We start from the raw sequence: 17,968 nt of genomic DNA on the forward strand, positions 1-17,968 counted from the left end.
GACCCAATTATGCAGTTATAGTGAGGATTTACTAAAGAAGTGATAAGCAGGTAACCTCTGCCCATAAACTGACATCACTCCTGTGTTATAGGAGATTTTTTAGAGGGGAGTGGTGGTGGTGGTGACGGTGGTAGTGGGGCGGGGCGGGGGTGGGGTGGGGGGGGGGGGTGGGTGGGGGGTGGGGGTGGGGGGGCAGTGATACTATTGTACCAACTGCATCCTACTTTCATGTATGAAAACTGATCTCCGTACTAGAAAGAAGAGTCACACTAACAAATAAAACTCATGAACAAAATGAACCTCAGCAGGGTGGGATGTTAGATGAGTTTGGTACAGAATCCATTCTCTGATCCCTTCTGTAACCCCCTCCCCCTCCACCCATTGTGCGTACTGTTATGCCATTCCGTCTCCCAAAGCCTGAAAACCCTGCAGTGTAAGACAGAATGTAGGTCAGCTTTGGAACGCCTATCTCCAGAGGCGGTTTCCGCATCGCCTGTTTGGCCAGCCTGTCGGCAAGTTCGTAACCAGGGATTCCGAAGTGTCCTGGGGTCCACACAAACACCACGGAATGGCAGGATTGTTCCAGGGAATAGATGGACTCCTGAATGGTTGCTATCACAGGGTGGCGAGGATAGCACTGGTCGATAGCTTGTAGGCTGCTCAATAAGACAGTACACAGGAGAAATGACTCACCAGGGCATGAGCAGATGTACTCAAGAGCACGAGATATGGCCGTCAGCTCTGCAGTGTAAACACTGCACCCAACTGGCAAGGAGTGCTGCTCAATATGTTTTCCATGAACATATGCGAAGCCTACATGACCATCAGCCATTGAGCCGTTGGTGTAAACCGCTTCAGAGACCCGGAACACAGATGTGAACCGTAATTGTTACCCTGATCTGGGCCGCTGATGCCGGAGATGGACTGCCGCGGGCGGGAAAAGGAGATGGTAATTCGGATGCTCAGGGGAACTATGAATGTGTGCTGCGTAGCTGGCGAGCAGTTGCACACGTCTGATCTGCAGTGGAGGGACACCAGCCTCCACCAGTACGCTAGTCACCGGACTTGTCTTAAAAGATCCTGTCACTAATCGCACCCAACAGTGGTGCACAGGGTCAAGTAAATGCAATGCTGAAGGTGCTGCCAAACCATAAACCACACTCCCATAGTTCATTCAGAAAGGGCTCTGTAGAGCTGCAGCAGCATAGAGCAATCTGCACCCCAATTCGTGTTGCTCAGGCAACAGAGGGCATTGAGGAGCTGCCAACATTTCTGCTTAAGCTGATGAAGATGAGGGAGCAAAGTCAATCGAGTGCCGAAAACCAGTCCTAGGAATTGATATGTCTGAACTACAGTGAGTGAATGGTTCTGGATAAACGGTACTGTGCCGACAGAAGTGCATGACACACGACTTTGCAGCTGAAAAGTGGAAGCTGTGGGCTAGAGCCCATGACTGGGCCTTGTGGATGGCTCCCTGGAGGCGCCGCTCAGCAACAACCGTGCTGGAGCAGCAGTATGAAATGTATAAGTCATCTGCATACAGAGAAGGTGAGACAGAGAGCCCAACAGCTGCTGCTACACCATTAATGGCCACTAAAAATAGAGACTCAATACAGAGCCCTGCGGGACTCCATTCTCCTGGATATGAATGGAACTATGGGAGTCACCAACTTTGACATGGAGAGTACGGAACGACAGGAAGTTTTGGATAAAAATCGGGAATTGTCCCCGGAGACCAATTAGGTGTTGCCGTCTGGAAAAGGCTGTTCGGATGGGAGACTCGATGGACACAAGATTATCAGTGGTAGACCGACCCTGGCGGAAGCCGCCCTTGTCATGGAGCCAGCAAGCCACGTGACTCCTGGACCCAACCCAACCGCCGATATACCATATGTTCCAGCAGCTTACAAAGAACGTTGGTGAGGCTGCTGGGCCAATAGCTATCCACATCAAGCGGGTTTTTACTGGGTTTAAGCACCGGTTAAAGTTCCCCAGTCCGCCTGATGCTGCGGCAGTGACAGGAAGTGGTCACTACCACTCAGGTCGTCATGTGTTCTCCAGTGGATAGATGGAAGAAGTCCTGGGCTGCAAATTGAAATCAATGGCCGAGTAACTACCATGAGCCACACTGAAATGTGTGGCAGCCGCAGTAGTTAAGAGGCAGAGATCGAATTGCGACGGTAAAGTTTCGATATCTCTGCCTCGGCCAGTAAACATGGTACCACCCCACAAGGGGTTATGGGCATTAAAATCTCCCAGAAGTAGGAAAGGGGTACTGCACCATCTGGACAAAGACATACATTGCCAACAGTCATTTCCTGTGCCGTCCTTATTCTGACAGCCACAACTTCAAGAGGGGTTTGAAGGGGCACATGTTCACTACAGACTGAGTTTAGGACATAAACGAAAACTCCACCTGACACTCGATTATAGTTGCTATGGTTCCTGTAATATACCTTATAGCCGCAGAGGGCAGCGGTCCGCATTGCCGGGAACCAGGTTTCCTGGAGGGCAACGCAGATAGCAGGTGTAAAGCTTAACAGTTGCCATAGCTCAGCCAGGCAGTGGAATAAACCGCCGCAATTCCACTGGAGGATGACATCGTGAGATTGGGAAGGCATGGAACATTCAATGAGGCAGTTTACGCCTTAGAGTCATCTGCTGCCACCGATTTATTGCCTGAGCAGTCTATATCCATTGTGTCTGAGGATCTGGCGAGATCTAGGTCCTCAGAGAACGCCAAAGTCTCCACCACATCCTCAGCCGCAGAGCTTGTAGGTAGTGGTGGTGTGGGTGCCACCGCAATTTCCTTGGTCTTAGGGGTTTTCTTTTTGGATTTCTCTCATTGCTCCTTGGCTGTGAGGACTTCACTGGCTCAGTCTCCGGGACTGAGGATGAGCTCTTCAGCCACTGGCGGGTGTCGTCTTTCCCACTAGAAGAAACCTGAGAAGGGAGTGACCCAAGGGACCCCTTCCTAGCAAGAGAAGCCAAAGAAGACGTACACTTCTCCGGTTTAGAAGTGGGGATGGATGTCCCCGATGGTTGGGGGGGGGGGGGGGGGGGGAGGGGGGAGTGTTCCTCCTGAAGTAGGTGTTGCAGGAGCAACAGGGAGGGAAATGCCCCCCACCATCAAGGGCTCTGAGAGGTGACCTGGGTTGGCAGAGCTGATGGTGCCAGAACTGTTGTATCAGCGGTGTAAGATGATGTCATCAGCAAAGGATGCAGGCGTTCAAATTTTCTCTTAGCCTCAGTGTAGGTCAGTCTGTCCAGGGTCTTGTGCTCCATGATTTTCCTTTCTTTCTGGAGAATCCTGCATTCAGGTGAGCAAGGCGAATGGTGCTCTCTGCAGTTGACACAGATGGGAGGTGAGGCACATGGAGTATTGGGATGTGATGGGCGTCCACAATCTTGGCATGTGATGCTGGAAGTACAGCGGGAAGGCATATGGCCGAACTTCCAGCACTTAAAGCACCGCATCGGGGCAGGGATATAGGGCTTTACATCACACCGGTAGACCATCACCTTGACCATCTCAGGCAATGTATCACCCTCAAAGACCAAGAGGAAGGCATCGGAGGCAACCTGATTATCCTTCGGATCCTGGTGGACACGCCAGATGAAATTTACACGTTGCTGCTCTAAATTGACGTGCAGCTCATTGTCAGACTGCAAAAGGAAGTCTCTGTGAAATATGATACCCTGGACCATATTTAAGCTCTTATGGGACGTGATGGTTACAGAAACATCCCCCCGCTTGCCACAAGCAAGTAACTCCCATGACTGGGCAGAGGATGCTGTTTTGATCAAGACTGACCCACATCTCATTTTGGAAAAGCCCTACACCTCCCCAAACTTGTCCTCTTAATCCTCAACAAAAAACTGAGGCTTCATCATCACGAACGATTCCCCATCATCTCTCAAAGACAAAGATACAAGGTACCAGAGCGAATAACATCCGCTGCCATCCTTAGCCTGACATTCCTCCCATGGCGTGGCCAGGGAGGGGAACGATTTGGGGTCGTACTTCTGTGGGTTGAATTGAGCTTGTGATCGCTTAGAGACTGCTGGTGTTTTACCACCAGCAGGAGATGATGGACTATGCTTCATTGCGTGTCATCTGCCCTGATGCCACCCACTACGACCAGGGGCCCTCTCCACAGGTGCCACCCAGCCTCAGCAAAGGCCACCTGGCAGGATGGCCATTGCAGGGAGTCCCGATGCCCCAGGGGGATGGGCATCTACCTCTTGGCATACATGGGGAGTTAACGGCGCAGGCATCAGCAGAGTGATCCCTGTGTGCTCAGGGGGCTACAACCAACAGGGTACATGATGGCCCCACCACAACAGACTGGCTACCGTGCTGGATATGGGGTGCAAAGAAGTCCATGGTCATCGTCGATGCAGAAATCGACACTGCATAGTGCATGGTGGAAAATGCACCCAGGAAGGTGTCCTTGCCCAAGAGATGGAGAATGGGCAGGACTGCAATGCGACGTGGAGAAAGTGGGCTAAAGATCTCAATGCACGATGGACATGATGCACCTTGTAAGGCATTCTTACCCAACTGGCTCGCTTTTCAGGAAAATTTTGAAGAATGGAGGTCAAACCCTACAGGGGACCATGACACAAAGGCCAAAATGTGTGAAACTCCTTTTAGGCACCTCATACGACAGGCAGGAATACCTTGGGCCTATTCCAACCCCCGGACCTGCAGGGGGATACTGAAGTCTTATGATGATTTCTAACACCCTGGAACGATTGGAATGACATATGCTTACAAAATAAATGTACCAACAAAATGCCAGAACTTAATTATACCAGGCACAGCTGAACAAGATCATAACTAGAGATGCAAGGTCCTTTTTTTGACAGGCTGGCTTATCTTGTAATGGAACATCAATTTGAAATCACTTTAAGAATAAACAAACTATGGTTGACAATCTAGAAACACAAGTTGCTTATTATTAATGGTAAGCCTACATAGTAATTAATGTAAGCAGGGGTAGTTAATTACAACTGCCCATCAAAAGACTTGCATCCCTGAGCAATTCCCATCATGAGAGAAATAAAAGAATACAATATTTTGAACGAAAATATATTTTAGACTGTATCAGAAATGCAAAAACATGAAGCGTTTCAAATTCAAGATTCACTAAGACTCCAGAAACAACAGAGATATCTCACCAGTGTTCTGGCGTATGCCAGAATCATCTGCAAGTTTACGTGGTGATTCACGAAGTTGAGAAGTTTTTGTAGTTGCCAAACTTTCACTCATGGAACGTCCTGGTCGTTTTGCAATTGGTTTTGTTACAGTAACAACACTTTGTGAGGATCCTAGTGATTCCACATCATCAACAGCTGATATAATTTTCAGGCTCTTAATATCAATAGCTCTGCAACACAGTTTTTAAATATAATATTAGTTCCACTATTATATACAGTAACTTCACTTAGCTGTTAGAAAAACATTCTCAATTTTGTTAAGTAACACACCGTGAATAAAACATACAAGTTTAGTTTTTATACATATCATGAAAGTTAAGTACACAGAAAACACACATCTTATTTAATATTGGACAACATACTATGTATGTGGCCACATCTGTGAAAGATTTGGCAAATTCCTTGCATGTTCAGAGGACATATTTTGACATCATCTGCAAAATTATATTTATAAATCAGTTCCATTAATAGACAGTGCTGAAAAATCCAATATCAATATAGTACACACATATAAGAAAAGATAATAAATGTCCTTGAGAACCTTAAAACCTTCTCCCCCATTTACTCGAGCCCTTTTGATTAAGTGCACCATTATCCTGCATGGTGACCTCTTCCTCACTGATAATTTCATAAGAATGTGTGTCACCTCTATTTCACCTATGTGGTGGTGCCCCATCAATAGCAGCTCTTCTGGAAGCTCTTTGCCCTGACCTGAACAACCCCACCCCATTTAACCCTCTTCGTCAGAGCATCTACACAAACCTGTTCATGATGCATACATATCCCAAAGCTCTGCCATGACCTTTCCTTTGGACCAAAGGCTCAGCCTCATACTTTTTGATGGATTTTTTGGTTCAATAGTCCTCTATATTTACTGCTGGAAGATTGACAACAACATTGGTTACGCCTTTGAACAATGTGGTGGTCACCAACAACACTTCATACTGTAAGAATGCAGCACTTTTACGACAGGATTAGTGACCAGTATCCAAGTACTTATTATGCTTACATTTAAATTCTCAGGAATTTCCTGATCTGTGGCGATTCTAAGCAGTCTACTGGTCATAAACCAATGCTTTCTTCAGACCCATTTGGCCATATACAATCTTCTTTCTGGCCTCCATGGTACTGGTAGCATGATTTTCTTTCTGGACCTCAAGACATATAGATATTCCTGGGAATAAGCTTGCTGTTGGTTGGTTAGCGAATGAGGTTACCATGAGGGAAACTGGAGATGGGGATACCAGGAGCTGATTTACAGTTAACACTTAGTCTTCAGCTTTTGGAGGCCTGGAACAGGGACAGGCAAGCCATGGCAGCTATGAAGAAGTTAAGAGGAATAAAAGTGTCAACAGCTACTTGGCAGTCTTCCCTTTGCCCTTCCCAAAGAGAATCTACTATCCTTTGCTGGCTCCATATTGGTGCCACCTGGCTAACTCATGCTCACGTCTTCAGATGAGAGGACCCAATCTGTTGTTATTGTTACACCCTGCTGTCAGTAGTCCATATACTTTTTAGTGACCAATTTTGTTGCTGTACAATGTATACTAAATCGTGAGGACTCAATGTGTCATCTGTTTGGTGACAACATTCATGTCATGGATCTAGTTTCACATTTTATTCGAGTGTTTGGTTAATTTATCATCATCCAAAGTTGTCTTAGGCAGCAACTGGGGGTGCTAGTAGTCAGCTGCAGAAGCTGGCCTGTCGTGAGTCAAGATTCAAGGGGCTTTCAGCTATTTTTGATCGGCAAACCTCTCTAACCTCCCTACATTTTATTGCTTCTTTATCTATATTTTTACCTGGTTCTGCATTTCAGGTGAAACTGCAAATGATTGAATTGATTGTCCACACTTTTCTCTTGCTAAAGTCCTTCTGCCTTTCATTATTTAGCGAGGAATGGACAGATTACCTTTAATTTTGTTTTGTTTTCAACCATTCTAATCAATAAACCAGTTCACACAGAATTATCTCCAATGGATGCAGTTAAATTGGTAAACCATGTGTGATTTGGCAGGATGCCCTGTCTTTGACATGATCGCAAATGCCAGCGATAGCTAGAACAAGAAGTGGTAGCCATATGTGTGGGACAGGTTTTGCACCTTTACCCCATCACAGGAGTTGGGAATGGGAGAGATGTAGAAATTAGGGAAAATGTTGCATAGATAAAGTGAGAGGTAGAATACCATTTAGAAGGTGTGTGAAGGATATTGAGGGGGGGTTTTCCTCATTTCAAGCCATGCAGAGTAATAGTCAAAGCCATTGCAGAGAACATGATCCGGTTTTTCCAGTACTGGATAGTAGTGAGTGATGGGGCAGGACAGCAGATGGGTATGAAGCTTGTTGGGTGTGATTCCTTTTGGGCAAAAGCCATCCTTATAGTGGATTCCAGGTGAGTCAAATGGTCAGTTGTGGACAACTACTACCAGAATCCACAGTGGGAGTTGGACAAAAGGGTTAGTATGAATGTTTCCATATAAGAGGCTACCGGAAACACTAGTTGCTGGCTGGTGGGCATAGATACAACACAACTTGGCCCTTACCTATGAAGAAGAGGTAAAGCACCTTATGGTGTTTTATGAGACAGTCTCCCTTAGCATACAGACTTTTAAAGGTAATAAGCTTTCCTATGACAGGAGATTCTTATGTTGGAGTTCTACCTGTTATCTTTGACAATACTGATGATTTTCTAAGACACTCATGGGACTAGTTCTAATCAGGAGTTTGCAGGTGAAAAGGGATATTAATTCTGCAACTTTTAGTACTGTGGTAGTTGTATCTTCGGGTGCACACGCAATAAAAATAGGATGATACGTGTGATGACTTGTTTCATTAGCAATCACTTAGTAGCAGGTTAACCACCTTTCGATACATTAGTTCCCTATTTGAAGAGAGATAGTACATTACAGACAGTAAAATCTGTAGTTTTACATACGCAACAGTCAAAGCCTCTAACACCATATTGAGTACTACTGGTTAACTAAAAATGTCCAAAAATGTCAATGTACAGACGCCACCATTATTACCTTTACTCAATGTCACAGGCAAAGACTACTGCTCCGAGAACAGATCAGGAAAAACATTCCAAGATATTTATACCACGCTAAATGAAATTTTTGTCACAATGTACTCTCGTGCACACCATTCGCTATGTTCAAACATGTAGCACAAAATCGCTCCATATACTTCCTCACACTTCTCCACATATAAGATATTATTTGCAACATTTTGAGGAACATTAGACATTAATGCCTGCGATAGTGACCTTGGGCACCAGAATGATCACAAAAACTGAGATACACTGCCAATAACAGATTGTTGTGTTGTCAATTACCTATGTACCCAAACTGCAATAGAACTGACTGACTGATTCAAGGGCAGGGGGGGGGGGGGGGGGGTGTTGGGGGGGGGGGGGGTGTTATGGGACTGAACAGTGAGGCCATCAGTCCCACAATTCTAAAGTTACGTGCATAGAGACGTCTGTGAAAAGTGGGTGGATCCAGACAGAGGGGTTAAACTATAAAGCAAGGCAGCTAAAAACACACACAGTAGAAGGCATAAAAGATTAAGTCACATCTAAAAACTGGAAAAACAGATGGATAAAATAGTGGTCTTCGCAGGGGGGAGTGGTCATGGGTCCCAGACCCAGAAAACACTAAAAGAGATCCCAACCACAACTGCCCATCCCTGCTCCAGGAGCAAAAAGAGAAGAACAAGAAAAAACTGAAAATGAAAACCACTTTCATGAAGGAAACTGAGGACCAGTTCAACCATTCATGAATCATCTGCTAGTATTAAAGACAAGGAATTTGGAAGGCTATACTTAGTATGAAGGACCAAAAGAAGGGAACATTCCACTACCATATGGGATACTGTCAGTCTGGCTCCACAACCACATTTTGGGGGTAGCTTGCTACACAAGAGAAAACAATGGAAGGGCCTAGTGTGACCGATATGTAGACAGCATAACACAATGGACTCCTCCTGAAACGAGTGCACGGAAGAGTGCCAAACTGCAGTAGTCTCCTTGATTTTGCGGAGTTTATTACTGAGAGCAGCAGCACATTACATGTCATTCCACTTTTGGTCTAAAGGAGATTTGATTTGAATGTGCATATCTGCTCCTGGAATCATGAAAGGTAATGAGGGTTAAGTATCTGCCTCTCTAGCAAAATAGTGCGCCAGTTCATCCGCTGGGAGGCCCACATGACTGGGGACCCAAAGATAGACAACTGAGCATGCGGCATGGCCAAGGGCAAAGAAAGAAGGTCACGGATAACAGAGACTACAGGGTGATGAGAGTAGCATCAGTCTATAGCCTGCAGGCTGCTCATTGGGTTGGTACACACTGAAACACCATGGAGGGAGGCCTGCATACTAAAATGGAGGACCCTGTTAATGGCTAGCAACTCTACTGTTAACACATTACTTGATCCCGGCAATAAATGGTGTTCCATGCCAGGAGAGACAAAAGCATATCCCATCTTATCTATCATTTTAGAACCATCATGTAGAAGATGGTAGCAGTCTTGAACTCATCAAGTATGGAATGTAAATGACGCTGGAATACCATGGGGGCGACAGAGACCTCAGGACTCTGGAATAAGTCGACCCTTATCTGTGGTCAAGGCACCATCCAAGGGGGGCACAGGAAGAAACACACAGGGCAGTTTCCAGGGAGTGGAGGTGGAGATGAAGATGGAGATCCCGATGGAGGGAAGTGAGATGCATTCCAACCTGGCAACCCCATCCAAGGATGGGTATCACGAGGGATACATCCCTTATTTCCAAAGAGGACGGGGTACACGGGATGGTCAGGGAACCGTCGAATGGCGATTGCTTAAGAAACCAGGAGATGGCTCAGTTGTATTTGCAGAGGGGGAATGCCCGCTTCTGCGAGGAGGCTGTTGACGGGACTAGTGCAAAAGGCACGACAGCCAGCCATACCCCATGGTTATGAACGGGGTCAATTAGTTTCAGAGTGGAAGGAGCTGCTGAACCATAAACCTAACAACCGTAATCTAATCTGGACAAAAACAGAGCATGGTAGAGAAGGAAGAAGAGTAGCACAGTCTGCATCCCAAGATGTTTGAGCCAGGAGGCAGAGAGCATTAAGCTTCTGCCTGCATGTAGTCTTCAGGTGGCGAATATGAGGCAGCCAAGTCAGCTTTTTATCAAAAAGAAGGCCCAAGAAATGGAACTGTGCTACAGAATCTAGATGCTGGTCAGCTAAAAAAAGTTCTGGATTGGGGAGTACTGTGGGTCAACATCAAAAACGTATAACCCACACTTTGGATGGAGAAAACTGGAAGTCAGAGGCCCATCAGATGGCGCCTTAGAGATGGTGTTCAGCAGATGTTACCAAGTGGGAGCTGCACCAGATTGGTAACCAGAGGCCCAAGAAAAGGTTCAAGCCCATTGATGGCAATGGAAAAGAATGTGACACTTAACACAGAACCCTGTGGGATATCGTTCTCTTGGGTCTGAGGGGTGTGGAGTGAGGTGCCAATTCGAACCTGGAAGAGCCAGTGGGATAAAAACTCTTAGATAAAAAATAAAGTGTTTCCAAAAGCGCCAGTCATAGAGGGTAACTAAAATGTGATGGTGCCAAGCTGTGTTGTATGCCTTACGTAGGCCAAAGAAGACTGCGACAAAGCGTCGGCGGTTAGTAAATGTCTGTTCGATAGCTGTTTCCAATCTGAGTAAATGGTCAGTTGTAGATCGTCCTTCCTGGAAGCCACACTGATACAGAGACACAAGGCCCCAAGATCAAGTACCCAAAGTAACCTGAAGCTAACCATCCTCCCGAGCAGTTTACAAAGTACATTGGTAGATAGTTGTTGACAGACGCTGGGTTCTTCCCGGGCTTAAGACAGGGATAACCATGCTGCCTTTCCATAGTGAGGGAAGGGCACTTGTGGGCCAAATGTGAGTACATATTGCCTCTGGATAACGTCCATATGTTGGATCATCTGTTGGTGGATGGAATCCGGGCCTGGGGTCGTGTCACGTGAAGAGGTTAGAGCCTGCACAAATTCCCATTCAGTGTTGTTGTTGTGGTCTTCAGTCCTGAGACTGGTTTGATGCAGCTCTCCATGCTACTCTATCCTGTGAAAGCTTCTTCATCTCCCAGTACCTACTGCAGCCTACATCCTTCTGAATCTGCTTAGTGTACTCCCACTACGATGTTTACCCTCCATGCTGCCCTCCAGTACTAAATTGGTGATCCCTTGATGCCTCAGAACATGTCCTACCAACTGATCCCTTCTTCTAGTCAAGTTGTGCCACAAACTCCTCTTCTCCCCAATTCTATTCAATACCTCATCATTAGTTATGTGATCTACCCATCTAATCTTCAGCATTCTTCTGTAGCAGCACATTTCGAAAGCTTCTATTCTCTTCTTGTACAAACTATTTATCGTCCATGTTTCACTTCCATACATGGCTACACTCCATACAAATACTTTCAGAAACGACTTCCTGGCACTTAAATCTGTACTCGATATTAACAAATTTCTCTTCTTCAGAAACACTTTCCTTGCCATTGCCAGTCTACATTTGATATCCTCTCTACTTTGACCATCATCAGTTATTTTGCTCCCCAAATAGCAAAACTCCTTTACTACTTTAAGTGTATCATTTCCTAATCTAATTCCCTCAGCATCACCCGACTTAATTCGACTACATTCCATTTTCCTCGTTTTGCTTTTGTTAATGTTCATCTTATATCCTCCTTTCAAGACACTGTCCATTCCGTTCAACTGCTCTTCCAAGTCCTTTGCTGTCTCTGACAGAATTACAATATCATCGGCGAACGTCAAAGTTTTTATTTCTTCTCCATGGATTTTAATACCTACTCCAAACTTTTCTTACTTACACATTCAGTGTAGGGTTCATTATAGGCTTCAGCTTGGCGAGGCTTGAAACAGAACGGTGTTTCTTCAACTTGTTCCTGCCGGAGAAAGGTAGCAATATAGGAAGAAGACACCGTTGCTGTCACGAAGTGTGTGCGAGGAGTGTCGTGAGGTGTTCTACAAGGACTGATGGATCAGTACATAGAGCACCCTGTAGGATAAGACCCTGGACGGTCGGTTGTCACTGGTGGCCCAGAAGGCTACGGAGCTTGGAACAAACCTGCAATGAGGCATACATCCACAAGGAGAAAACTAGCATCTCAGCATTGCTTTTTACTCTGGTTAAGAAGGTAGCGAGCCTTAGCATGGAGACACTTACAAGCAAGAAGGTTCACCTGTGAAGGATTTTGTTTAAATCATCGCAACATCCGTCTGTGGTCCTGGATAGCCAGGGAGAGGGAGTGGCACCCAGAGGGGAGGTTGTGGGAACTGTAGGGGATGGGGAGGTGGGAGGGGGTCAGGGCTGGGATAAGGAAGAGGGACGAGGGGGAAAGGATGTAACAGAGGCAAAAGCTGAAGAAATCTACAATTCCTGGAGTCAGTCCCATTTTTGGTGAGCCTAAGCGTAAGATACACGATCCAGGGACTTGTACTCTCGGATCTTATTTTCTCTCTTTTAAGCTGGGCAGTCTGGCAAGCGTGGAGAGTGGCAGTCGCAACAATTTACACACACAGGTGGCAGAACACAGGGGCTTGCTCCATGGACTGGGTGTCCACAGTCATCACACAGAGGGTCCGAACACGGCAGGAAGACATATGCCCAAAACGGAAGCAGCAGAAGCATCTCATGGGTTGTGGGATGTACGGTTCATGTCAAATTGGTAACATATGACCTTCACCTTCTCAGGGAGGGTATTTCCCTCAACAGCCAGAATAAAGGTGCTGTATCAGTGTGGTTGACTTTATGACCTTCTACACACGAGGAACAAAGTGAACGTCGCATCGCTCCTGATTAGCCCTGAGTTCCTTATCAGTTTTCAGGATGAGGTCCCCATGAAAAATCACTCCCTGGACCATATTCAGTGACTAGTGAGGGGTTATAGACACCAGGATATTGCCAAGTTGATCACATGCACGAAGAGCTGCAGATTGGATGGCAGAGGAAGCTTTGATCAGCAAGGAGTCTGACCGCACCTTACTGCAAGAATGGCCAGATTTTTTAACCTTGATACGCTTCATGCACCAAGCATCCACCCTGATACTACCCACTCCAATCAGGGGCTCTCCCCATGGGTGCCAGCCAGCCACAGCAAGGGCTGCCTGGCATGGTGGTCATTCCTAGGAGTTCCAATGCTCCAAGATGACAAGCAACCACTACTTGGCACACAGGGAGAGGCAACAACTATCGGTAGTGTTATCTCTGCGTTGTCAGGGGGCTCAGCTAGATGGATACATAACAGCCCACCACATAGACTGGCTACATGTGCTGGTGAGCTAGTAGGCTTGAAGGGGACTATGGCACAGAAGGAAGAGGGGAAGGACAGGTGGGGGGAGAGGAATCCATGCCGTAGATACTGGGGAGGGAGTTGTTCTCCAAATGGCTCACACAAAAGACACAAAATTTGGAGGTGGAAGTTGAACCCCAAGGGAAGTCTAAAATGCCAAAAGGGATGAAAGAACAAGCAAGAGGAAGAAAATTGCAAAGAACACAGGGAACCAGGTGTATAGCTGGGTCAACACAACTCAGAACACAGAGAGGGGAAGAAGGGGACAGTGGAGAAGGAGTGAGGATAGGGAAGGAGGGCATGGTGAAGAAAATGCAGCCATGGAAGGAAGCTGCAATAGCTCAGGACCCCATGTATGAACTCACAAAAGAACTGTGAGCCCCCCTGGGGAAAAGTTGCTATGGAAGTCCTCTGTAATGACTGACTGACTATACACTTTCATGATTGGCAATTCTCATAGTAAATTTCTTAAAAGCAGCAGACTGGGTTAGGGATTTTGTGATCCTTTCCGTTCACATCAATACTGCCACAGATGAAGATAAAAAAACCAAGTATCAGTATCGTGTAGTGATTAAATAGTTGAACTATCACGTAAAGGGTCATGAGTTTGAGATCCGCCCTCTCTGGAAACTTGAATTTGAATACTCAATTATAGTACATTCTAGTTGTTTTCCAGAATAAAATTCAGTTTTCAGTGGCAAATACTTTTTATTACACCTTACTGGTTTCAACAAATCAATCTTTAGTCTTCAGGTGCCTACAGAATTAGAACTATTATATATCTTTAGTATTCTGCTATTCATTTATGTTGTTGTTGTTGTGGTCTTCAGTCCTGAGACTGGTTTGATGCAGCTCTCCATGCTAATCTATGCTGTGCAAGCTCCTTCATCTCCCAGTACCTACTGCAACCTACATCCTTCTGAATCTGTTTAGTGTATTCATCTCTTGGTCTCCCTCTACGATTTTTACCCTCCACACTGCCCTCCAATGCTAAATTTGTGATCCCTTGATGCCTCAGGACATTTCCTACCAACCGATCCCTTCTTCTAGTCAAGTTATGCCACAAACTTCTCTTCTCCCCAATCCTATTCAATACCGCCTCATTAGTTATGTGATCTACCCACCTAATCTTCAACATTCTTCTGTAGCAGCACATTTCGAAAGCTTCTATTCTCTTCTTGTCCAAACTATTTATTGTCCATGTTTCACTTCCATACATGGCTACACTCCATACAAATACTTTCAGAAACGACTTCCTGACACTTAAATCTATACTCGATGTTAACAAATTTCTCTTCTTCAGAAACACTTTCCTTGCCATTGCCAGTCTACATTTTATATCCTCTCTACTTTGACCATCATCAGTTATTTTGCTCCCCAAATAGCAAAACTCCTTTACTACTTTAAGTGTCTCATTTCCTAATCTAATTCCCTCAGCATCACCCGACTTAATTCGACTACATTCCATTATCCTCGTTTTGCTTTTGTTGATGTTCATCTTATACCCTCCTTTCAAGACACTGTCCATTCCACTCAACTGTTCTTCCAAGTCCTTTGCTGTCTCTGACAGAATTACAATGTCATCGGAGAACGTCAAAGTTTTTATTTCTTCTCCCTGGATTTTAATACCTACTCCGAATTTTTCTTTTGTTTCCTTTACTGCTTGTTCAATATATAGATTAAATAACATTGCGGAGAGGCTACAACCCTGTCTCACTCCCTTCTCAACCACTGCTTCCCTTTCATGCCCCTCGACTCATAACTGCCATCTGGTTTCTGTACAAATTGTATATAGCCTTTCGCTCCCTGTATTTTACCCCTGCCACCTTCAGAATTTGAAAGAGAGTATTCCAGTCAGTTGTCAAAAGCTTTCTCTATGTCTACAAATGCTAGAAACGTAGGTTTGCCTTTCCTTAATCTTTCTTCTAAGATAAGTTGTAAGGTCAGTATTGCCTCACATGTTCCAACATTTCTATGGAATCCAAACTGATCTTCCCCAAGGTCGGCTTCTACCAGTTTTTCCATTCGTCTGTAAAAAATTCGCGTTAGTATTTTGCAGCTGTGACTTATTAAACTGATAGTTCGGTAATTTTCACATCTGTCAGCACCTGCTTTCTTTGGGATTGGAATTATTATATTCTTCTTGAAGTCTGAGGGTATTTCGCCTGTCTCGTAAATCTTGCTCACCAGATGGTAGAGTTTTGTCAGGACTGGCTCTCCCAAGGCCGTCAGTAGTTCTAATGGAATGTTGTCTACTCCCGGGGCCTTTTTTCGACTCAGGTCTTTCAGTGCTCTGTCAAACTCTTCACGCAATAATGCATCTCCCATTTCATCTTCATCTACATCCTCTTCCATTTCCATAATATTGTCCTCAAGTACATCGTCCTTGTATAGACCCTCTTATATACTCCTTCCACCTTTCTGCTTTCCCCTCTTTGCTTAGAACTGGGTTTCCATCTGAGCTCTTGGTATTCATAGAAGTGGCTCTCTTTTCTCCAAAGGTCTCCTTAATTTTCCTGTAGGCTGTATCTATCTTACCCCTAGTGAGATAAGCCTCTACACCCTTACATTTGTCCTCTAGCCATGCCTGCTTAGCCATTTTGCACTTCCTGTCAATCTCATTTTTGAGATGTTTTTATTCCTTTTTGCCTGCTTCATTTACTGCATTTTTATATTTTCTCCTTTCATCAATTGAATTCAATATTTCTTCTGTTACCCAAAGATTTCTACTAGCCCTCATCTTTTTACCTACATGATCCTCTGCTGCCTTCACTACTTCATCCCTCAGAGCTACCCATTCGTCTTCTACCGTATTTCTTTCCCCCATTCCTGTCATTCCTAACATTTATGTTAAGTATAAGAAATAAATGACTAAACTTATTTAGTATTAGTTTAGCAGCTATTAACATCTTCTTCATAGAAGCAAACATCATGATATGTCCAGAAATGTATATATTGAATGTCATTATTGTAAACACAGATTGAACGGAATGGACGGTGTCTTGAAAGGAGCGTACAAGATGAACATCAACAAAAGCAAAACGAGGATAATGGAATGTAGTCGAATTAAGTCAGGTGATGCTGAGGAAATTAGATTAGGAAATGAGACACTTATAGTAGTAAAGGAGTTTTGCTATTTGGGAAGCAAAACAACTGACGATGGTCGAAGTAGAGAGGATATCAAATGTAGACTGGCAATGGCAAGGATAACGTTTCTGAAGAAGAGAAATTTGTTAACATCGAGTATAGATTTAAGTGTCAGGAAGTCATTTCAAAGTATTTGTATGGAGCGTAGCCATGTATGAAAGTGAAACATGGACGATAAGTTTGAACAAGAAGAGAATAGAAGCTTTTAAAATATGGTGCTACAGAAGAATGCTGAAGATTAGATGGGTAGAGCATATAACTAATGCGGAGGTATTGAATAGGATTGGGGAGAAGAGAAGTCAGTGGCACAACTTGACTAGAAGAAGGGATGGGTTGGTAGGACATGTTTGGAGGCATCAAGGGATCACCAATTTAGTATTGGAGGGCAGCATGGATGGTAAAAATCGTAGAGGGAGACCAAGAGATGAATACACTAAGCAGATTCAGAAGGATGTACGTTGCAGTAGGTATTGGGAGATGAAGAAGCTTGCAAAGGTTAGAGTAGCATGGAGAGCTGCATCAAACCAGTCTCATGACTGAAGACCACAACAACAACAACAACAACAACCTACAACAGCATATTTTATCACATGATCCATGTTTGTTATTTGACAATATACCTAACAGTGGACTTGGGTATATGTTGATCCTTGTGAAACATATCTGATGAAATAAATACTTTTAGACTTGAAGTGGTAGGGAGCTGGCTGGGGAGTGGAAAAGAGGTGGGAATGAAAATAAAGTTTACTACAAGGAATTTATTAACACAAAAATTGAACCTCTTACCATGAGAAAATACACAGTTAAACACATTCCTTGATATGTAGGAGAGTAAGATGACAATTAAAAAAAACAACAACATAGATTGACCCACACCGAAGGGCCAAAATGAAATTATCAAGTAGCTCAAGAACATCAATTGACTCTACTCAGCAACTGCGAAAATGGATTGAGGCCCAGTGATATGTATCTTTAACAGTTATGCCACAATAATTTAATGTTTTAAGTAGCTACAGTACAAGTGGTTAACAGAGTTGCAGGTTAAGACCAACCAAATAATTATTCTTCACAAGAGAGAAATGGCTTAAGGCCCAATGACGAATATCCACCATGGTGAAATCATTTCCAATAATACAATTATGTGGGCTGGTGCATGAATCTGATAACCTAAATTTAAGAAAAAAAAAGTTAGTACAACTGAGTGACAGTTAATGCCATCTGTTATTTGCTAAATAATGG

At 44.6% G+C, this 17,968-nt stretch overlaps 1 protein-coding gene across 2 annotated transcripts in view; it reads right to left on the reverse strand.

Moving 5' to 3' along the window:
* The window catches only part of LOC124615548 (enhancer of mRNA-decapping protein 3), a 95,048-nt gene that overhangs the window by 60,940 nt on the left and 16,140 nt on the right, over positions 1-17,968 (reverse strand). For both annotated transcript variants that reach the window (XM_047143522.1, XM_047143521.1), the window contains exon 3: positions 5,185-5,393. In XM_047143522.1, coding sequence (XP_046999478.1) covers positions 5,185-5,393 — 209 coding nt within the window. The remainder of the gene's footprint in view (positions 1-5,184; positions 5,394-17,968) is intronic.

Source organism: Schistocerca americana, chromosome 5 (assembly GCF_021461395.2).
Source record: "Schistocerca americana isolate TAMUIC-IGC-003095 chromosome 5, iqSchAmer2.1, whole genome shotgun sequence".
Lineage (NCBI taxonomy): Eukaryota > Metazoa > Arthropoda > Insecta > Orthoptera > Acrididae > Schistocerca > Schistocerca americana.